This window comes from Haliotis asinina, chromosome 3 (genome assembly GCF_037392515.1).
Source record: "Haliotis asinina isolate JCU_RB_2024 chromosome 3, JCU_Hal_asi_v2, whole genome shotgun sequence".
Classification (NCBI taxonomy): domain Eukaryota; kingdom Metazoa; phylum Mollusca; class Gastropoda; order Lepetellida; family Haliotidae; genus Haliotis; species Haliotis asinina.
In genome coordinates, this window is record NC_090282.1 from 25283834 (window position 1) to 25308136 (window position 24303).

Here is a 24303-nt window from a genome sequence, read left to right on the forward strand (position 1 = left end):
TAAACAAAACAGTCCACCCTCCCTCCTGCACTGTAATATGTAAACCATTTTCTCTCTTAGGACAGTAAGAGCATGCACTAGTGCGTGGATATGTGCGCTATATAAATATCCTATATCTATCAATCTATCTATATGGCAACCGAATGCCAACCCTGTCTTTATAAAAACAGTCAGCGCTGGGTTAGCGGACATTGCGTGAATCCTGCCAACCTGCCTGCCAAAAGTTACCACCAAAAGAAACACATCGACTGTGACAAAAGGGAACAGACAGTCAATCAAGAATGATTGAGAAAACCCATGGGAGACTAATCCGCCTGAAAGATGGATTATGTTCATGAATGCTAAAAAGTGCTGAACATGAGGGTGCTGCCCCAAAATTGCACCATTAACAGGAATGTGGAATGCAGAAATAGCCGTTGAATATCCTCGAACAGTTGAAGCTGCTATATCAGCATACAATTGAAACTGGAAGAATTCTCACATAGAGACTAAATCTGCAGAAAAGGGATCGAGAATCCCCACGCTGACACACCAACACTCATAACAGGTCCTCATATTGAACTTTCAAATAATCCCTTCCACAGGGTTAGCATTCGGTTGTCAGAATTGTGTCTGCAACTGGTGCAGGAATTCCACTCACTTGGAGTCAATTCCGGACAGCAGGCAAGCCACCTACTGAATCCTAGGATTCTGATGGACCTCCAACGAACTGCTCTCAATTCTAGCACAGTGATGTGCAAACAGACTTCCTATTCTGACCAACAGCCCAGGACTGAGTGAATCACCCTTCAATGCGGGAGGCATTCGGCTCAACTGTCAGGGATGGTGTCAGGGTTTCCAGAGGGATACCCCTGGACTAGTTCCCAACTTCTGTTCACCACCGCAGATGAAGAAACACCCACTATTTGAGTGGGGCCACAGTGGAGCTAACGCCTGCTGTATAGGTTGCATCCTCTGATGCGCTTGCAAAACCACCTCCACTGTCACTGCCATGTTGCCTAGCAAACAAAGCCACCACAATATGGTCTAGAGCAAGGGATACAGTCCACTGATCCGTTTTTTGAAATGTGCCTCCCAAGAACACCAGATCCTGAATCGGAATGCGTTCTGATTCTTGAGGTTAATCATCCAGCGCTGTTTCGGAAGAATATCCATATTAGTCACTAGGAAGTAAGTGGAATAAAACCCCTCTTGTTGCCACCTCAACAGCTGCTTAGTCCTGTAGAGAACCTTGACACGGAGAATGTCCACCTTGTCTCTGGAGGCTGGCACTAGAGTGTGCCTAACCCTTGAGAAGAATGGTGGACCTCGTCCACTGTGGCAAGCAAGTGTGGACAGGACCCAGGGATTTGATGTGGCTCTCAAAGGAATAGTGACCACTAGCCATCCAGAGATATATAAGGCAGTGCACCCCAACAATTGGCAAGCATACGCTTGCTTGTGTTGAGGGTGGTATGGGTGCAGGGGAAAGATTCAATTGAAAGCAGGACAATTCAATTGAAAGCAATTAACACAAGCAGGAGAGCCTTACTCTTCATGGCTGTCCTCCACCTCAAGGAAGAAAAAGTGAGCCTGGCGACGGCTCCTGTCAGAATCTTGACAAACACATGGCAAGCTGAAAGGGACGGGAGTACAGTTACAACAAAAGATGAATGAAAATATTCAGGAACAATCTCTAAATTGCCAATGCGGGAAATAAAAGCAATCCATACAGTAGCTGTTTCACAACCACTCATCATGAAGGGATTTCAACTCAACTTTCTGTTCTGCATTTCAAGTTCTGCATTATAAGTAGCAATGACAAGATACGCTCATTGAACACTCAAATCAATACAGACAGTATAGCTGGGAGGAGATAACTCTAAGAGAAAATGAGATCCAAGTTTAATGCTAAAAAATTCAAATATGTTCACCACTCAATCCTACTGAAAGGATCTCAAAGGGATACATATTATTAAACTCTGTTAAATCTGGGCCTAGGGCCTAGACACAAGGTCATGTTTTCAGCCACTGGTTAGCTGTGTCCAGACTCAATTACATACATGCTGTGAAAAAATTGAATATTTTATTGTTAAAATCTAAATATTTTAGATAATTAAACACTTACCTTAGCATAGGACTATGCATATTACCTCAAGCTTTGTTTAAACAAGATCAGACAGTCGTTGATTCGCCATTCCCATGAATGGCTACCGAATGTACAGACACAGAAGTGGCATGATCTCCTGAACCGCGTAGGCACGGACCTTTCAAAATCACTTTTACTGAAGAAACTGGTCCAAAAAGCCCAGAGAGGGGAGAAGCATCCAGTGTTGGGAGGGAAATCACCTTATGGTAAGGTAAGTTCCGATGGTACTTCCCTTATTCCCTTATGATGTCTAGAGGAATGGAGGAAAATGAGGAACTCAGCAATAAATTGTGGTGAAGCCTATAAAGGGTCTTGAGACTTCTGTGTGCAGAACTTCTCAAACGACATCCATTTATCGGCATACAGGGATCTAGTAGAAATACGGTGAGCTTCAGCTACCCAAGTAGAATATCCGTTATCTCTCAAAGCCCTTTGAAGATAATCCAACTGTGCAGATGAAATCTCATCGGGTCTAGATGTAGCTGATGACTGTGGCGCAGTAGATTGGGCCTCTCTGGTAACTGAAGGACGTGCCCGTTGGCAAGATGGCACAACTCCGGAAACCATGATCTGGTTGGACACCAGGGCATGACCAAAAGCAGACAGATCTTCCCCGTCTGTCTGATCTTGTCGATGACTGACGGAAGTAGAACTGGAGGTGGAAATGCTTAGGTGTCCAGTCCTTCCCATGACAGGGACATGGTGTCGACTGCCCAAGCTGCTGGATCCGGAACTGGAGACACATACAGCAGAAGCTTATCAAGATCAACAGATCTATCAAGGGACGGCCGTGATTCTGACACAGAAGTTAGAACGCCTCTGGGTAGAGCATCCATTCTGTCGGGGATGATCTTCGGCCAACATGTTCCTGCAGCCTGGAATGTGATGAGCCCTTGGTATGATGTTGTTGCTGTCCAGAAGATTTGCGAGTAAAAACATCTGGTCTAAAAGCTTCTTTGACCTGGTAGTTCCCTGATTCCGTATAACCCATACGGAGTTCTTCAACAAAGGTTTCCAATGGCATACTGCCAGAATAACCACTTGCATCTTCAGATTGTTGATGTGCCGACCTTGTTCTGTGTCTGACCACAGCCCTGAAGTGGTCTGCCCATTCAGATGAGCACCCCATCCTTGGAGTGACTCATCTATGAACTGCTTGTGACCGTGGATGTATTCTGTCAAAGAGACGGTGGCACAGACATTTGATGGGACAGTCCACCAATGGAGGTAAGGATGCAGATGCTGAGGTAACAGGAATCTCACCCGTAGGTCATTAATTTGAATGAAGGGTAGAAGAAAACGTTGGAGCGTCCGAAGCATGAGGCAACCCCTGTAGGTCAGGTCTTGAGACGAAGTCAAGAGGCCCAGCAGAGACTGCCACTCTCTGAGGGCTAGAGGTTGATAGGGATCTAAGTTCGCGAACCTGAGAATCTTCATCCAACAATCTGGAGGAACCTTGACCAGGCTGGAATGTGTTACAAACAGACCTCCGATAAACGTCAGTTCTTGTGACGTCACTAGATGCTACTTTTTGAGGTTGATTATCCACCCTCGTTGATGTAGAGGGCAAGTGGATAAGTCCAATTGTCTGAAAAGCAACTGAGGCTCAAAGTTGTTCAGAAGGCAATCTTCCAGGTAGGGGTCAAAGTCTATCCCTCTCAGATGCAGGAATCTGGCAATCGGAGAAGTGATCCGTGTAAAAAGCCATGGGGCCTTAGAAATTCCAAACGGAAGGACCCTCCACTGGGAATGAACCCCACTGAAGATGAATCGAAGGTGAGGTGGGTCCGACGATTATATAGACGGATAGGCATAGACGATTGATGACTGCCATGTTATGAATCATCCGAAGTTTGTTTGAATCCTTGGAGACAAGGAAGATGGGTGAGTAGAAACCTGGGGAGTGACTGGGATCTAGCACTGTCTCTATCGCTTGTTTGTCCAATAGCGACTGAATGTTGGCTTGAAGTAGGACCTGCTGCTCCTGAGAACGCACTTGTGACTGAGGTGCAGATGATAGCAGTGGAGGAACAACAATCGGTAATTTGTAGCTGGTCCTTAGGATGTTTGTGACATGGGGGTCTTCCAGGATTGTCCAGATGGGCCAGAAGATACCTAGTCTCCCACCTACGGGCGTCGGATGAACAGGCACAACTGAGGGTGGGAGAACCCAGTCGTGAAAGTTCCCATATTCTGCGGGAAGAGTAGGGTCGCTTGCCTTTTCCCCTGCTGAGAGTAGAGGGACGATCTTGTTGCCTTGCTTGGGCGTCGGTATCCGGGCGTCCACGGCCTCTGGCAAAAACTGACCTGATCGACTCTCTGTGGGGAATGTAGTGGCGTTTCCCTCTTCCGTGACATGACTGTCTGCCTCGAAAGGCATAACTCAGAACTAGGGCGATAGGGAAACCTCCATGTTTGTGAGCTCTGCATGTTGGCAGTAAACTTCCAGAATTTTGTCGTCAAACACACTCTTCGACGCAAAAGGAGCCCGTAGTAATTGCCTCTTGCCATGTGTACGGATCCAAGTAGCCAGAACATTGAACAGTGGTGGTCATCGCTAAAGCCGCACGCTGGTGAGCTAGCAAATCATGCAGTACCTTGTCTTGCTATTGAACAAAGTCGCGAAGTGATTGATCCGGGAGGAATAATCCTCTGTGAGATCAAAGGTCACTGCCGAAGTAGCTGAGGCCAACACTTAAATGGGCTTGAGCATCCATCTCAATTCCGTATCAATGGCTAGCATATTGGCATCTTGAACCTTATAAGAGGATGACATGGAGCACGATAGAGGCTTCAGTGATTCACCGTGCGTCACTCCCGAGTCCTCAAGTCCAGACTGTGTACTTTATATTTCCAACTTGAAGTGCTCTAATAGTCGGATTGAGAGATAACTTGCCAAAGTCGGCGTCTAAAGGCGCGATGGCATCAGCGACCACAGGGTGTGGCGGACATAGTAACTCAGGCGTAAGCCAAATAGCCTTGGGGTCCGATGACTCTGACAGTGGCGACGGACAATCTGGCAGCCTGTCGGCTATCCATTCATAGATAGCAGGGGGAGGGAGATAAGTACCACCATCGGCTATATCTTCCAACAGCTCTTCATTATAATCCACGGAGCAGAAGCGCTCCTCAGCATTATCCTAAGATAGCGGCTCAACACGGTGAGAAGACAAGGATGACACCGTATGTTGAGGCAGAGGCACTGACTGCAAAGGCTTCCCAGCTAGAGATCTAGAAGGCCAAGGACAGGGTGAGCGTCAGGATGAGCATCCTGGAAACCGTGGCCTGGATCTGCAGTAATGCCTATCTCTCTCTGCCAGAGACCGAGATCTAGATCTTGACTGGTGACGACGAGAACGACGAGGAGACCTTGACCTCCAACGACGAGGGGAGCTAGAGCACGACTTTCTGCTACGCCGGGAACATTCCGCTTCAACCCACTGAGCATGCTCTTCCATCAGTTGCCTCTGTAAATCCACCTCCCGCGACGAAAAGTGATCATGATATATGGGGGATGCGGTATCCAGAGGACTGTGAGGTAGATGATCCAGATGTCGGCGTTGGCATCAGTGTCGGCGTCGGAATAGGCCTCGGCATTGGGAGTGGCGCTGAAGTCGTTGTTGGTGCTGGAAACTTAAGTGAAGACAAAGGCGCCAAATCCATCAGGCTTCTATCAGATGGAGGAGGCGGCACTGACATTGGGGCAGAAGACTTAGGTATCAGCGGCAGGTATCTGCAGGAGGCTGCAATAAAGACCTGAGCAGCTTCTGGACCTCCAGGTGGCTCAATGCGTTGGGGTGTGATAAGTCCACAAAGGAGTCAGGACACTGAGGCTCTGGTGAATGCTGATCACAAGTTGAAACTTGCGTTGATTTATGCGTTGACACTGGTGTCTGCCCCTCTGGAGTCACCAGGAGAGATGATTGAGACCTTAACGACAACGCAGGTGACGACATCTTCCTGTCACGCTGGATGAAGCGCTTCCTTCTAGCTGTAAGGTAAGCACTGAACTCCGCTGGTGACTGGGGCTTCCAATGCAGACAATGCTAGTCTACCATATAGTAACAACCTAACCACAATGCAGTAGGCAGAAAAACTTAAACTATAGCAAACACTTGAAGTAATAGTGATTTTTGAAACATCCAGGTTCAGATCATGCCACTTCTGTGCCTATACATTCATCGATACATGAGGTAGCCATTCATGGGAACTGCGAATCAATGATGACTGTCTGATCTCGTTTTAGTGAAGCATGAGGTAATATGCACAGTCCTATGTCAAGGTAAGTTCAAAATTACATTATATATTAATATACTTATCCTAACTCACGGTATGTATCATTCTCTTTCTTAGAGCCACTGAATAATATCCATCTAGGAGATCTGAGGATGGGTGGGAATCCATCGCGTAAGATAGGATAAGTATATATACTGAACATCATTGAAAACGCACCACCCCTAAAATTGTGGATTTCTAAGAGCAGAAGTGAGCAATCTATGTAAATTTTACATATTTGTGTAGACCAATGTTTGATAAAGAAAAGAAGCAAAAAACAATCAAGCAAAACAGTGAAGATTTAATGCAGCTGACAATGAAATAAAGATGGGGTCAAAATGGAAAGTCAGTAGCGTGTATGACCCCCGTTAGCAGCAACACAAGCTGTGCAACGTCTCCTCATTGAACGGATAAGTCTCTGAATAAAGTCCTGAGGCACTGCATTCCACTCTTGCTGCAAGGCATTGTCGAGTTCCCCAAGGTTGTTGATCTGCGGACGACGTGCGAGGCGTTGGCCGATGTAATCCCACAAGTGTTCGATGGGTGACAAATCTGGTGACAATGCAGGCCAATGAAGTAGAGGAATGTTGTTGTTAGCCAGATACTGTATTGAAACACGTGCAGTGTGGGCTCGTGCATTGTCATGTTGAAATGTGTGCAGATCTTGATGCTGGTGAAAGAAGGGAACGACGTTGTTCTGAAGAATGTTGTCACGGTAGTAAACGGCATTCACTCGTGGTGATAACTTATCCCTCCCCACACCATAATGCTGCCTCCACCCCACCGATCGGTTTGCACAACACAATCCTGATGATAACGTTCACCCCGTCGACGCCATACCCGTAGACGCCCGTCAGCATTTCGCAAGTGAAAACGCGACTCGTCGGAGAACACCACATCATGCCAACGTCGTAACAACCACACACGATGCTGTTCAGCCCATTGTCGGCGTTCACGGCGATGCCTGTCAGTCAGGATGGGTCCAACGTAAGGGCGTCGACAACGTAACCCTGCCGCACGGAGACGGCGTTGGACGGTGGAAGCGCTGATCAAACCACGTCGACCCTGGACAGCGTTGGCGGTTCTGGCAGCGGGCAAGGTTCGATCCCGAATATGGCGCCGTACAATGTCTCGATCTTGACGAGGGGTGGTAACACGTGCCTGACCTGGGCGTTGCCGGTCCCTGCTGGTTCCTGTTTGTTGGTATCTGTTAGCAAGCCTCAGAATGGTCGAATGATGACACCCAAATCGTCGTGCAATGTTTCTGCTTGAAGCGCCGACCTGCAACATACCCAAGGCCTGTTCTCGTTCCTCTGGTGACAATCTTGGCATGGTGAAAAAACTTTACTTACGAAAGTACTGCGAAAATGAGAACGGTTTTGTGCCGAAGGTCATTTATACCCCTGAACAGCATGCTTTCTGCATGCAATTTGTGCCCTTCGTGTGTGATGTGCATGAATTTTGTTGTTTTCATGTGATGTGTTCGATGATGTGTTCGAACGATCCGTTTTTTACTGTAGAGCGTTATTTACGATCTAGTGTGTTATTATCAAAATTCCCACCATTAATTTTCCATTTCCAAAAGATTCTATTGCCTTATTTCAAAATTTACAGGTGGTGCGTTTTCAATGATGTTCAGTATAAATATACAGTTTATACTAAAATTTTCAAATTTTTAAACTTATCCTATCTCTCGGTATGCACTTATCCCATGGTTGAACTGTGCAGACTGGAAACGGCCGTAGATAGCAAAGCACAAAGGAGGCCTGTTACACAACCCTTATGCTTGTGATGAGTTCTACTGAACTCCTTAGCTTACTGAGCATGTCTCCCATGGAGATGGGGGCTCCTGAGTGATGTGGAGTTTGGTCGCAATCTCCGAAGAAAGAGGTAGCTCAGACAGAAGAATGTCACTCTGCCACTTTTTCTAGGTGCCCTCGTAAAGTAGAGTCAAAGACAATAATCAGGCCAGCCCCTGCTTTGGGAAGACGCTACAGACAACGACCAGGGGCGGGTGAAAGAGAAGCACAACTCAGGAAACTCTGATTCGTCTGCCCTTACATTTGTTTAATGAGAAACTGTGAGCGAAGAATAAAGATCTTGTTGAGCCAAAATATCCTGAGGTAATGGACCATTGCAACCACCACTACCCAGGAAGTAGTTGAAGACGACACATCCGGACTGTTAGCATGATCAGAGCCCAGCAAATTCCACAGATCTTCTGAAAGATAGGAATCAGATGATGCCCGATTCTGCATCATTTGAATGAGTTGACTGAGATTGCTGACAGATAAAACTTGACATTTAAACATCACTTAGGAGGGACTAGGTCCTTTAAGTGCCATTGTGTAATGAGCTGATCAGCAAACCAACGGGAACAAGCCTTAGCATATATGCCAAACTCCTCAAAGGTGTGATGTTTACATTTTCCACACTGAGAATCCCACTTGCATTGACATACACAATCCAAACACAACAAATGAGGATCGGAGCCTGATCAACCTTTCCCTCCATTTTGTTGAGAGTAAGCAGACACATCCGCACTATTGTGCGACAAGAAACAGAATGATGACTTGGAGATAGTCATGTGGGCAGTTAGTAACACGCGCTGCATGCTTTGCATGAGAGTTCAGAAGCTGTCTTAAAATAAGGGTAGCATGGAGTGCTTGAGGGGATGGAGAGGCTTAGAGAGAAAACATTTACATTGTTCCACTCAGTGTCGAATCAAGAGACAGAAGTGCACACTGTGACATAGGATATGTTTAAAAATCTGAAATGCTGGAGAAACAAAACAACATTTGCTCTGTTCTTTTGGTAGGTGACAGTGTAGCAATATTGTCCAAGAATATATCCAACATATTTGGTGAAGTCATTGAAGAATAGGACATAACTGAATACTAAACAATAACTTACGGTATGAGAGGCTAGGTTTCTAAGGATAGTTTTCATCAGAACCTCAGCTAACTGCAGATCAGAAGTGGCAGACTCAGAAACTTTCTCTTGGATATTCTTGGTGTCTAGGGCAGTAGAAAATCCCAAAACAGAAGCAATTTGCTGATTGTCTTGAAGGCTTGTCAGTATGATACCGAGCTGCATCCTCTACAATAGATAACTTGGTCATTAGTAACACATTACCAAAAATCTAAAACAACAAACGCATATAACTTACAAAAGGCAAGAAAATAAAGCAAATTTCTAAGAAACTTGAAACTATTTGTAAAGGAAATTTAATTGCAAAATATCATCAAATCCATTACAGCAAAATAAAATAACTGGACTTTAAGTTCAGAACTGTATGCATAGTCATGATAATGGCAGTCCCATAAACAAGCCATTGCTACCTGTCCCCGAGTGAGTGTCTCCCAGCTATCTGGTCCCTGGGGTAACAGTGAGTGTAGCAGCTCCATCCTCTCTCTTAAAGGTGGCAACAGCAGCGATGCTCCTATCGACAATGTTTCAGACACCGCCTGCAAAAATCATCATAGGTACAGAGGATACCGGTCACTTGACAATCATTCCTACAAGTATTTGACTAACAAACATAAAGCAAACAAATTTCCAATTGATATTTTATTATGGAAATCCTGTTAACCAAAAATAGACCCTTAACCAGAGTAGAGAAGGGAACAAATACAGTTTAATTTGTGCATAAACAGACACACAGCCTCATTTGTTTTTCACATGTAACTCAACATAAACACTAACTCAAGCAAACCAAATGTGTTCACACAACTGCACAAATGGAAACAACAAATCGTTTGAATTCTGGTATCCTTGTCAGAGAAATTTATGATGTAGACATAGATGATTTATTTCTAATCAGTGTCAAAAGTTAATGATACATCATCATTAATGGGAATGATGAAATGCACATTTGGCTGTAAATACGCATAAGGATATTATTTAAGGTTTTTTGGAATATATACAGAACTTTTTCTAAATTTACAAGTGTGGATGTTAATGACTAAGATGGTACAAGTTTACTTTAATCATGTTTTTCATTAGGAGCTTTAAATCCTATGTTGAGCTGAAGGATTGTGTACCTCCTGTACAAGATCTGGTGTGCTTGTATCCATGAGCCGGAAGAGAAGATTGCGGAGAGGACGTGTCTCTCTCCCCAGAATGTCAGAGCCAAGTCCTCCAGCCAGAGCGAGAGACAAATGGGAGCTAAGCAGCTTCAAACACATCAACACAAAGTGATGGTGTTCCCTGAAGAAATCATCAGTATATTTACACCTGTGTTTCTCAGAAATCACAGCAAAGATGGCTGTTAACACATCAAAGTCTAATTACAATAAAATCACATATAAATTGAAGAAACATCTTACAATTTATTAACTGTTTCACAAAAACATAAAAGACCACTACATTTATATCATATTAAGTGAAAGAGAATATTGTAGGTACATCAGTAAATGAAAGTATTGATCTGTAATCGCTTGTCAAATTAGGAAATGGTTTGGGTAAGGCAAGGGGAAGATCACATTTGTAAGTAATCAGCGTGTGGACGTTTTATAACTTACATATCAACAGGTGATGGTTCTCTACATTTGACCAGCAATATTATAGTGAACCGTCGTTAACCAAACCATCCATGAGAATGTTTCACAGGTATGTCATACTCGACTTGATTACTCACTCTTTGCTTGGGAATGGTGCCGGAGGTTCTACACTGTCAAAGCCATCACAGTATCTCTCAAGGAATGTTCTCAGAAGCATGAAGGTGTGCTCCTGCAGGTCTATGCAGAATGGACGATGCCAAGCAATGACATGTCTGCAGAATAACTCACAAGCATAACTGACCTGCACTATCATTTTGCAAGACAAATGTTCATTTAGTCCTGAAATAAACCTTACATTGTCATTTTTGTAGAGGGACAACACTTTTCTCAGGATATCTGACACCAATATTCCTAAGACTGTCCATAGCATTATGTACATAAATCACTTGTCTCTCAACAGGCGGAAGTTGCATACACATCCACATGTGCCACTGAGAAAAGTTTTTAAGCACATTAAGCAAGCAACTACCAACATCTATCCTGTCAATTCAGCTAATTACTAACCTGTCAAGTGGAAGTGCTGTCCATGCGATACTGTGAGAGGTGCCTGCAGAGATCTGCTGTATGGAGACACCCTCCACTCCTATCACCTTTCGGGGACGAGTGATGGGACTCTGGGCATGTCCCTGGCCACACTGACCCATGGCATTGTTCCCCCAGGCATACACTTCATTATCTGGACAAAACATTTACTGTTGCAAACTACATACTACTTAACATTGTTGTGCACTGAATATGCAAAAACCTTTCAGAAAGCGACTAATTGTAACAAATGTTATGTTGGGGATTATACTTTCTTCAAACAGCTAATGTAGTACTTTCAGTGTTGGGTCCCATCTTGTGACTTTTTAAACGGAACTTTGCATTCATAGCTTTCAGCCATCACCTTGTGACTTTCAAAAGGAACTTTGTATTCATAGCTTTTGGCCATGAGAGTCATTCTAACTTGTAATTGTCAGAGGGGTACATATATATTCTAGTTGTCCTCCATTTTCACGTGAAAGCGTTGGCACCTGTATGGGTTTGATTGCTGACTTTATGTACTTTTGAACAGGTGTCTCATGGTGGAAAGGCTTCATTTCCCAAGGACTAGAATTTGTATATTACTAAGGAAGTGTAATCCCATATATAGCAATGGTAACATTTTTGTATAAGGAGAAAACTACAGTAGCAAAAAATATTACAAAGAATACAGTTGTGTAAAGCAAAACATACAATGTTCAAATGTTATAATGTATGTATATGAATTAAAATGATACCGTATAATGAACTGACCATGAGTAAGTGCTAAGCAGTGACTGTCTCCTGAACAAATGTCCACCACCCGGACATTCTGAAGGTCCTCAATCAGATGAGGTCGTAGTGCTGTAAACTCAGATAGGCCACAGCTCAGGCACGACCCACTACCCCAGGCATACACCTACAAAGTAGCAGTGTATTCTTATGACTAAGGTGCAAACAAAGGCAACCATTCCCAAACAAAGCTTATCAGTTCCAAAACGTTTTCAGATGGTTTAATGCTGAATGTACAATATTCGAACCATATGATTATGGCCTTCTAATGAAATGGATCAAAAAGGTTGATAATTGTTATACATAAATAAAAAATATTTAGTTGTGGGGAAAATGTTACATAGATATAAGACTGACTTTCAACTAATTCCTAGTATAGATATGTTTTACAAAGAGTAAGCATAAAACTGAAACACCCCAAACACTATGTTTTATGGATCCATGAACAAGTGTGATCACGGTGCAATTTTACAATAACAATGTATTGTACTTGTGTCTGTCTGATATCATTTATCTTAAATACCCCAGATACCTTTTGAAACAACTTGTAGGAAATATATCTCACAAACACTTGCATAGTGATTTTGAAGTATCACTTCAGTCTACTGTATCACTGGAACAATGGTATACCTGCCCAGTAGATGTGAGAGCTAGGGAGGACTGACTGCCACAAGCAACCTTCCTGATGTACATCCCAATGAAAGCTTCAATCACTTTGGGCTTATACTGCCGATTCATATCTCCATGGCCAAGTTTGCCTGTGGACAACAAACAAACCATAGAATGCTGCAATAACAACAGTAACACCCAGAGAAATACCCAGGAATTCAAAAGTGACTCAGCTCAGCAAATTGTCAATCCTGTCAAGTTTAATTCAAGTTGTGTAAAAACGTAATAGTTAATATGTACACCAGTACCTTAAATACACAGAGGAAAATGCCAAGTCCCTCTCAAAGTTTATATATCACATGGAATGTCAGTAATCAGAAGAACACTATAAAAGCTAGAACATCCAACTGAGACATACCATTATCACCTCCTCCAAATGACCAGACAGTTTTTCCATCCTGTGAGACAGCTATAGTGTGAGAGCTGCCACAGGCAACTTGACCAACACCTGATATGTCCTTCACATGGCGTGGCAAACTCCGACTAGAACTGTCTCCATGTCCTAGAAATCAAAAATGTTTGCTTGATCATATAATCCACTGTGCACAGATCATGGCTGGTTTGGTTGGTTTGTTGCATAACGCTGCACTCAGCAATATTCCAGCTATGTGACTGATCTCATACAATTTGAAATCATCACAGAATTCATAAGAATATATTCCCATCTAAATTTCTGAACCAGGCATACTGAAAAGATACAAAGAATATTGAGAGTTAAATAATTAAGTATAATCCATTAACTGCTACACACCTAGCCTTCCATAGTCACCTTCACCCCATGTGTACAACTCCCCATCTTCAGTAACTGCAGCACTGTGTCTGTAGCCGGCTGACACACACTTCACCACCTGCAGCATCAACATATCATGTTCTGACTGGATGACACAGACATTAAGATATTCATACTATGTTACAAAAACAGTGTATGAAATAAGCCAAAAACCCAATCAGACATCATGGCTGGTATCTTCAAAACGTTACAAGACTGAAACCAGACTGAAATCAGACTCACTAGCTGAAATTTAGACAATCAATCAGAAACCTAGTCTGTCTTGTGGGGTCTTATTTCACACACTGATATAAAGCATTGAAAAGGAACTCCTGTGTGGATGAGCTCAGTTTTGATATACTTCAACTCAAGATGTTCTAAGCAGTTTAATATCACTTACCTTTCCAGTCAATGGTCCTTGCACAATCTTTGGACTCTTTTGTGTAGAATTATTTCCATTGCCAAGCTTTCCATAATCACCTGGAAGTTGAGAAACAGACCATCATCATCTGATTATCAGTAGTAGTAGAAACAATATGAATAAAGCACTAGAGCACCCCATTGCCATTTATTACATGTAATGATATGCAACTTAATAAGGTAACTCAGAGGTTTATTATCAGTATTATCCTACTGTATTTGATAATCTTAAAAATGTAATTTTCTGAATAAAATTGATATTTTATACTTATCCTGACTCTTGCTTAATTGCTTATCTCCTCTTCCCTGGCGAAGGTAGTGGAATACCTGAAATCCCTTGAAGTTCCCTTCTAAAAGAAGCGGATGTAAAATTCACACTCACCCACAAGTTACCTCCCCTCCCGTGCACATGGTCAGCTTATTGGCCATTATACTCAGTCTCTCCTATAATTGCCCGATACGAGAATATGAGAATTCAGCATGCCTGTGAGGGGCAGCTGGGAGGGCTTTCATCACGAGTCAGGATAAATATAAAATATCAATTTTATTCAGAAAATTACATATTTTTCCTTATCCTGACGCAAGCTTAATTGCTTACAGAATCCAACAGAAACGGCGGTGGGTCAGACCACGCTGGATTCTGCTGGTTGTACCAAATTATGTCCAATAATTTTCCCCCTTAACGGGAACTTAACGGGGATGATTCGGTCCTGTCCTTCCTAATATTCATTGTAGATTCTGGGGGGATCACATCCAGTCGAACTTGTTTTCCGTAGACGACTTCGTTGACTGGCACATGATGACATCAAAAGTAACTAGCATCCTGCTAGTTTCTGATGCAACTAAATGTCAAGATATAGCAATCGAGACTAGTTGCGACCCCTCTTTGTGTACAAGTATCTTCATTACGAGTACAGGGTCCTAATCACTCATGCTAGTCTGTTTAAGACGTGTGCATGGACTTTCCACCACTATACTCCGCAAAGCGTCTAGCTTCCACAAGTCACGTGATAAAATGGGTGAGTGCACTCAGTGCCTTTGGGGAACTGTTAGTTGCTGAGCAATGACAAGAGGCCCAAACTGATGAATGCCAGAGACGTCCTTCGTAAGACGTCCTCTCGAAGGCAGTGGTTGGCAAACACCGTGTTTGACTTCCAAAAGCAGCCCTCCATTATAGTTGACAGTGAGCAATTCCCATGTAGCACTAGTGTAATTCCCATGTAGCACTAGTGTAATTCCCATGTAGCACTAGTGTAATTCCCATGTAGCGCTAGTGTAGAGGCCAAGGCTTTGACTTCATGTGGGTTGGAGGCTCCTGCTGCTTTAAAAGGTTCTCAATATGACAGCTCTGATCCACACTGAGATAGTGTTGTGGGATACTTCCGTAAGTGTCTTAGTAGCTATAGGGATAAACAGGTGCTTGAAACTTTGCCTTCTAGACTTGGTACTTGAGATGTATATCTTCAATGCTCTGACTGGACATAATGATAAATCTTGAGTATCATGGGGTCTAGGGATTGAAGCTCATGTGGTTGAAGTTTAGAGCATGAATTTCTGATTAATGCAGCTGTAGCCAAGGCAAGTAAAATCAGAGTCTTCTGAGTTAGCAGTTCAAATAAGGTCCATCAAGCGTCTCGTATGCATCACTTTGAGATGTTGGAGCCCGATGTTTAGATTCCATGCTGGAGCTCTAAATCTACGTTGCTGATCTTCCAGCTTGAAGGAGCATAACAAGGCAAGTAACTCGGGTACAGCTTGGTCCCTGTTTCCATGGTGACAACTGAGCTTAGAGCTGCCAAGTATGAAGATAATGGAGTGCCTTTCAGACCTCTGGAATGTCGTAGGTGACATATATATTCTGCTATCTGCGGATATGTTGCCTTCATCGCTGTGAAGCCTTTCTTCTTGGTGAATGTCTCAAACCGCTTCCACTTGTCATCATAAAGGGTGCAAGATAAGGTAACTGCTTTCGCTGCTCTTGTCGAGTATCCTCTGTTTTTTAAACAGATTTTGATACGTTCTACATGTGAAGTCGGAACGCAGATGGCTTGCTTGTCCTAACTCATTGGTGGTCCTAACTCCTCTATGAGTGTTGGAAACCAATGTCTCGTTAGCCAGTAAGGCATGACCAAAGTCAGTTGTAGCCTCTTGGTCTATTTTATTTTCTTGACTTTTGGTAGCAGCACTGGAGGGGGAAATGCGAATGCGTTTTAGTCCTTCCAATGGGATGCTGAGAGCGTCTGTTGCCCAGGCTAATGGATCTTGTACCAGTGATACAAAGGTTGTAGTCTGTGGAACATTGCTGCAAATAAGTCTATTTGCGTCGATCCAAACATCTGGCTGATTAGTTAAATTGCCTCTCAAAGCAGCATCCACTCTGTTAATGATGGACGAAGAGGATGAGATAAGGCGTATTCCATAATGTTGCAGACTCCTGGTATGTGGCATGCTTTTATTTGTAGATTCAGACACTGTCGACCACGTCGAAAAGTTGAAACAACTGGTGCAGTAGAGATGGTGATCTCATTGAACCTTGCTTGTTTAAGTAGAAAGCCACTGTTGAGTTGTCTGTGTGGATCATCAGTAGCTTGTCTCTCAGTGTTGTCGACCAGTGATGGATAGCATGAATCACCACTTTCATCTCCAACTGGCTGATGGGAAGAGTTCGATCTTCCGTCTTCCAGATTCCTGCTGCAACATCGTTGTTTAGATGGGCACCCCATCCTTGGACAGACGTGTCTACATAGAGATGGTTGTTGAATAAGTTCCTGTGCAGACATTTCACTGGCAAGTTCCCCACAGCGGGTGTTGTTTCAAGTTATCCAGCATCGTAAACCGGTCACGACGTGAAACCATGACTGAGGAATTGCTGTCATAGACATAGTTGTAGGCGTCTTCTTCTGATCATATCCTGAGAAGATGTGAGCAGCCCGAGTAGACATTGACACTGTCGTAATGGTAGCGGAGAGAGTAGAACTTGTTCTAACATCAACTTGAACTTTGACCCACCAATTCTCTGGGACAGCTGTGTATTTCCATGTAGTGATGAATCAAATCCAGAGGAATTTAGATTCACATTCCATCCAAGTTGAGTTAGTAGCCTGACAGTGAAGTCCAACTGTAGACTGAGTTGACTTCTCTCATGAAGAACTTGTATGCAGTGAGGATACATCATTCTTCGTTTCCAGATCGTCAATACGTTGACATTTGCAGGAAGTCTGTTTATAGCTGGTTGCCTGTCCAGTGGAGTTGAAAACATCGATCCAATGGAGACAGTTGTATGGGAACGGCTGAGGGTGGAAAACTCCAGTCGTTCCGACCCTGATCTTCAATCTTTACCTCCTGGACGTCTGGTATTAATCTTCTTATCTCTCACTCTGTAGATTCTTTAGTGTAACACTGACTTGTCTGCTTGAGCACCGTTGTCAAGAAGACAATGGACTTGATCATCATGACTTCTCTAAGTCTTGGCTGATAATCCTTACAACCTCTTCAATATTGTCAAGGACATCGATTCAGTCCCACAGTAGTTCACATGAGGTGTTCGGACGTAAACTACTGAACCTATTTCTGAGTGACGAAAGTTGATAAGATCATTCACTCTTCCTCGTTCGTAGGATTGCTGAACTTGAGATGAGAGTCTGGTTGACGGCTCTAAATTGAGCCCGTCCAAAGAAGATGCATCTCGTAGAGGTGTCTCTCTGATGGAGGGCTCCACATGGTGAAGGTTGTTGTTGAAACTTGGTTGCTGACTTGAATGCTGTAAATAACTTCTAAGAAATCATAGATATCAGAGCTATCGGCAGAATTGTTAACGCATGTCTTCCCCCTTCCTCATAAAGTGCTGTGTTTGTTGGATGGTGAGACTAAGTCCAGACAACTCGTGATTCACGATGTGACTCAGAGATGAGAACTTCCTTCCGAGAAGATGTTCAGTAATATCTGTATGCATCCTTCCGTTTGTGCGACGCATTCGATGGATGCAGATGATCCTTTTTATGAGAGTCCACGTCTTAGGGAGACGACAAGTACTGACAGTGCCTTCGACAAGAGGGGAGACTGCTGAAGATCCTCTCCGTTGACGAGTTGACCTGTGAGTGCACTCACCCATGCGAGGTGTCTGGAACGAAATTCAGCAAATTTCAGCAGTTAATGAAAAAACGATTAAGTTAAATCACCCGATTAGACATGACTAATGAAAGTCAATGATGCCTGTCCCTCACAAGCCTGTGAAAAGAATGAATTTATACAATAAGTTCCGAAACAAATAAATTTCTGCAAATTTCACAGCAAAGAGTGGAAGAACACAAGGGCTTACACGTCGGAGGGAGTCAACCGCTGACAGCTATAATCTACACTGTAAACACAATTTCATCAACGGAGACTAAGTCTCGGTTGACGAATACGTGCTATATCATCACCCAATAATCACAAATAAACAAATTGTGATACATATACATAAACCAAATACCCCAGACATAAATATAGTAAAAGGACCAAAATAGTTGAAAAACTTATAGCCGTATGGAGAACCCAGGTAACTCCAGCTGCCCTTGTCAGGCAATAAGGAAAAAGTATCATGGTCGATCAGCTGACCATGTGCACGGGAGGGGAGGCAACTCATGGGTGAGTGTGAATTTTACGTCTGCTTGTTTTAGAAGGGAACTTCAGGGGATTTCAGGAGTTCCACTGCCTTTGCCAGGAAGAGGAGATAAGCAATTAAGCATGCGTCAGGATAAGGAAAACTTGATATGATCTGATGGCAAACTTCAACATGAACTCAGTGAATATGCAGTCAGGATAATAGTTTCTAAATATGAACACTTACCATCTCCCCAGCTAAACACTTCCCCTTCAACAGACAGAGCAAGTGTGTGACCATCAGATCCCTTGGAGGAGGAGATTTTTTTCATCCTCCTCTTTGGCTCAAAGCTGAGCTTCTTGGGTTGGGCCTGGTTGTTAGAATCGCCCAATCCAAGTCTGCCATAGCTTCCTTTCCCACAAGCACTCACTGACCCATCATTGTGGATCAAAAATGTGCAAAACTGCCCAGCTTCAATCTACAGAATATAATAAATTTACTTGGGGAAAAGAGTTTTGACATGGTTTGTTTTATTTCTATCTTGTGACATTTCATCAATTTTCATACATTAAAAAGGTATTTGTAAATATCTATAAACTGTAACATATCCTAAATTTAGCAATCACCAAAGATTTACTATCCATGTTGAGGCAAATTCTCAAATTTATAAGAGAACCTGGTGTACCTGCTGACAGTTACTGAATGATGAGGCCTGTTTGGGTGTGAGTATCTTCTCCTGACTACCCTCTGCCAGTTGGTGGCTACTATTGCTGCCCCACACATACACATCACATGGTTGGGGTGAGATAGTGGATCCAGACAGGGCATTGTTAGCAGGACTGTTCCTATTTTCATCAGGTCCAGCACTGCTATTGGCATATTCCTCAGCGAGTTGTTGCAACTACAACACCATTGAATACTGAAACTGTTAGCTCGATAACTACCAGTAACGAACTGATCTGCATCTAGACACTACACTAATGTGTAAACTTCTCTAGTCATGCCTTAGACATATGAATGGAATAAGCTACAGGCATTTACGTGCATTATGGACAAACATGGGGTCTCAAGATATTTTTCTGTGGACACTTGCTACTGAACTAAATGTGAATGGCACACTCATCCCTTCTGGGAATCTACAAGACATCAAGCAGTGAAATCAAGCAGTGAAATCAAGCAGTGAAATCAAGCAGTGAAATCGAGCAGCTGATACCCCACAAACTGGAAATGGCTGCAGACTTAAAGCACCAAGTGATGAATTCACATCTCTGTGGGTATGACTTCTAAAGATAGGCCAAAATGCACGTAAGTCATGTCAAGGAAATATTTCCAAACAGTAAACACGTAAGAAGGTAAAACATCATGTTCAAATCTTCAGAGAGATCTGAAACAATCAATAATACAGTCCTTCACAGCCATTTGTACACATGGATGGAAGAATGATTTATTTTATTAAAATAATGTTCATAATGAATTTCAAGTGTACAAACAACATAGAAGCCAAAAACAGTTTACAATTTTCTATACCTTTGTAAACACATAACAAAACACATAGTTTATAAAGAGGCCTTCAGACTACCTCTTCCAGTAATAGAAGACCAGCTTCATACATAGCAGTGAGGCCAGCTTCATCTCGATCAGGCTTTGTTTTCCTTTCAAAATTTGTGGGACCTCCCTGAAACACACGAAAGAGATTCACATAACAAGCCTGTCATTATGCCCACTTATCAAGATAAATCATGTAGGCGAAGACCTCCTAAAACAAAGGTAACAGAATAATTAACATTACACTTATCATGGTGAGAGCAATACGCTATTAAAAATTACAACATACTGGAGAGAAATCAAAGTGTTTAGGATTTGTTCAATAATATTCCATGCACACATCATTGTAATTAGTTAAAATGTAAAGATATATAACAACATACAGCGGAATTCTTCATCTGTTGAAGGGTTGTTTCAAAGAATGTCCATGAAATCAAGCCATGTTTGCCCTGGTTCCCTCGCTTCTGCTCAATCTGAGCTGCAGATGACACTTGAAGAGTCAGTTCAATCCATTCCAAGAGATAACGAAGTGAGCCCCTTTGAGCGGCTAACAACAGCATTAATTCTGATGCAAGTCTCTGACCACAGTTATCTGCCCCAGAGGAGGGACTAGCAGCAGAACACAGAAACCTAGTCACTTGATTCAAGGAGTCAACACCTAAAGGAGTCAGTTTTGTCTCATTTGCTAGAGACAAAGGAGGAAGTGATGTTACGATGTCTACTGCAGTTTGAAGGACATCATTACAAAATGAAAGCTGACCTGATTGTCCAGCAAGATTCCAGTTCTGTTTCAACAATGAAAACAACAAACTCAGACCAGTTTTCACTCCCATTTCGATAAGAGCTTCATTACCCGTCACAAACCTAAGCGATGGATTTCTAGATTCATTGCAATTCTGGTCCCCAGAATCAGTTTGTTTACAAGGCTTGAGCCCTTGCCTATCATGATATTTACTGGATACTGCATGATATACTCTCTGTAGGATGACAAGTCGCTGCTGGAGTTTCTGTGCAAATGGTGTGTTACTACAAACAACTTCAGCTAAAAAAAGCTGACTTGATCGAAGTGTGTTCAACAGATGTTCTTGTTCATCCAAGGAAAAAGCATCTCTCTCAAAATCAGGAAGTGTAGGTCCCCGAAGGTGTATGGCTTGTTGTGAAACAGGTTGAACTTCTTTGTTTGATTCTAACCTTGTGTAAAGTTCTCTTAAACCTTCTTCTGTTGTAATAGATTCACAATCCTCAGACACCCAACTGGAGTTAAAGTGTTCAATCCACTTTACTTTGATTTGTTGGGTTGCAGACATCTTCAAGCATGTAATAAATCACCTGGGAACATAATATTACCACAGAAAAATATGAATGTGGTACATAAGATGGGGACACATAGCAAAACATACATATTTATGATAGAGAACAATAATAACCCTAAGATAATATGAAAAGGTGAACAGTTTATCACGTTTATGTGTGTCAAGAAAATAGAATAGCTTGGTGGATACAATGTTTTATCCCTGGTCAGAAGGGAAATTATATGGTAGGAAACGTTGCATAGCGCAAGAAATGTAAATGTGAGATATACATTTTGATACTCCGCCAAACACTTTTCTACATTTTCTATGTTCGTTTTCCTTTCACCCAGAGGATAAAGAATGCAATCAGTGTCGTTTGCATAGTATGCATACTAACATTTCTCCTCGCCAATGAGTATGGCCTTGCCATGCCTACACACAAATGACATTGTGAGGCATCAAATGTAAACAACTGTTACGAACTGATGCTTTGAAACTGCTCTGTCTAGCTAACCAAACACTTGACGCTTGTTGTGAGGGATCTTAAATGTTCTCTAGTGCCATGCTTAGGTTCTGCATGATAGATTACATGCCAGAACAACATATATGGCACCTCTGTATGTAATGAACAAAAGACTACCCATTTGCCTCGCTATACGTACGTAGTATCCGTCCTTGACACTATTACAGGATATATCTTAACATTATTCTATATCTCAGTCAGCTGTCATGCCGAAGCGTCTGCACTGCAGTAAATATAACGTACGCATGCGCGTAGCTGTTTACCCGGCGGAAGTCACACCGACACGCGTGTTTGTTTTCATTCCGGTTTAATGGCCGCTGCACCTCGCAGATATTGCCTTGACAGTAAATAGTCAATTAAGTTACTCACTCAGTATTCCAAGTGTTACATGGCATCAGACGCTCTTTGTCTCCCTTGTGATCATGCAAGAGGAGATTGGCTTACCAGTGGCACAATTTCTGTTATTTGGAAATGTATTTTTATTATCTATGGCTACCCTTTCATGATGATGTCAAGACACACCACACAGGAAGATCAGTGTTCAATTTACCAACTTGCTTAGCTGCAAAGCACGAGTTTGATTGTCCACAGACGTAAAATCTTTCTTTGCCTTTGTAGAGACCATATAAGTCTTTTGTGAAAACCTTTGACTGTAACATAACACAAAATGTTTACAAATTTCAGGTTACCCTCGTCCTATATGCAAAAGGTTTTAGGATGAGACATCTGTTGTATCCGTCTCCATTGGCATTTGCAAGATATGTGCGCGGACCATCCCATACGCCAAGAAATGCTCTGCAACCACTTTGGCACTACCAAGTTGTTTGGAGGTTCTCTTCTGAATCCAGCTATCCCCTGCCAATCCTCACATTGTACACCAAACACCCCTGCCCTTTATGTGATGATGCCAAAGAAGAACTGAAACCATTATCACATCAGGTTTGGACATGACACATGTAAAGCTCCTGACCACTCTCCTAGTATTCAATCAGTGTGGAAGTAGCCCAAGGCACTGTAATCCCTTGTGCAGAGTTACATCCCTTGGGCATGTCAGAGTGAGTGAGTGAGTTTAGTTTTATGCCGCCCTCAGCAGTATTCCATAATGCTGCTATATGGCGGTTGTCAGTCAATAATCAATTCTGGACTGGAAATCTAGTGATCAACAGCATGAGCATTGATCTGTGCAACTGGGAACCAATGACGTTTCAACAAAGTCAGCGAGCCTCTTACCACAGGCATAGTCGCCTCTGATGCTGAAGGCCTATTCTACCCTGGACATTTATGGGTCAGGGCAAGCATGAAATTCTGACTTGCACTCACTGGCAGTCTAAGTAAACTTATCCTCAGTACTTTTCGTTACACTCCACTACTGTGTCTAACAAAACCTTATAGGAGTTCGTGCCAGGTGACCTTTGAGCTTGACCAATCAGAATACAGCTTACCAAATCGTGAAAGTGCACATTCGCACATACCTTTTGAACTTTTTTATCTGGAAAAGGTTCGCACTCGAACGATTCCAAATGCTAATTAGCATACGCTCACTTCCGGGTGATGCACGCGGCGTACGTACAACCATGACAACGGTGAGTAAAAAGTCGCTGAAAATAGTGTTTTGGCAATATTCAAGGATGGCTAATGGTAACCATGTCAACAGAAACCCCAAATCATATATACTGCAGGTCAAATAACTGTTATGTGCGGATTTTTCTTTGTGGAGAGATCTGTGTCCCTCCGATCCCTGGATAGTAGCCGTTGTCTCATTGGTTAAATCTATTTAACCATCTCGTGTTTGATTGGACAGTTATTGGTTGCTCAGAGGTTATCTGACGTGACCTTCTACAAGGTTTAGTTAGACTCAGTGGTGGAGTGTAACGAAATACACTGTGACTAAGTTTACTTAGACTGCACTCACTGAGTTTGTAGGTTTGTCAGCTAGACAACAGTGCTCATGGATTGCTCCAAAGTGTTAAATGTCCAGTGCATGTCTTCAAACTCTCTTCTCTCCTCCCCAAGTTGAATCCTGTTGAAAAGTGCCATTGAACCCAACTCCATCACTGCACTTAGTCAAGCTTTTTAATTTAACATGATAAAACAAACTTTTTAGACTTTACAAGGATGTAATTGATGTTCAAAGTTTGATTTCATATTAGCATGTTATGGTTATTTACCATTAGATTATGTTATAATGGACATACAGTATACTCTGTCCAAATCAAACTCTGTCTTTATCGGATTGCTGTGTGAA

General features: G+C 42.7%; 1 protein-coding gene across 1 annotated transcript in view; it reads right to left on the reverse strand.

The window, feature by feature from the left end:
* LOC137278803 (probable E3 ubiquitin-protein ligase HERC1) overlaps window positions 1-22245 on the reverse strand; it is a 79404-nt gene extending 57159 nt beyond the window's left edge. Inside the window, exons 1-15 of the mRNA XM_067811313.1 lie at window positions 22198-22245; window positions 20627-21572; window positions 20278-20373; window positions 19384-19599; window positions 18945-19176; window positions 14097-14176; window positions 13679-13775; window positions 13286-13429; window positions 12889-13016; window positions 12241-12385; window positions 11470-11641; window positions 11043-11177; window positions 10447-10612; window positions 9745-9870; window positions 9317-9502 (exon numbers count right to left, since the gene is read on the reverse strand). Of these exons, the coding sequence (XP_067667414.1) occupies window positions 9317-9502; window positions 9745-9870; window positions 10447-10612; window positions 11043-11177; window positions 11470-11641; window positions 12241-12385; window positions 12889-13016; window positions 13286-13429; window positions 13679-13775; window positions 14097-14176; window positions 18945-19176; window positions 19384-19599; window positions 20278-20373; window positions 20627-21550 (2847 nt within the window). The 5' untranslated portion in view covers window positions 21551-21572; window positions 22198-22245. The remainder of the gene's footprint in view (window positions 1-9316; window positions 9503-9744; window positions 9871-10446; window positions 10613-11042; window positions 11178-11469; window positions 11642-12240; window positions 12386-12888; window positions 13017-13285; window positions 13430-13678; window positions 13776-14096; window positions 14177-18944; window positions 19177-19383; window positions 19600-20277; window positions 20374-20626; window positions 21573-22197) is intronic.
* Between the last annotated feature and the right edge of the window lie 2058 nt (window positions 22246-24303).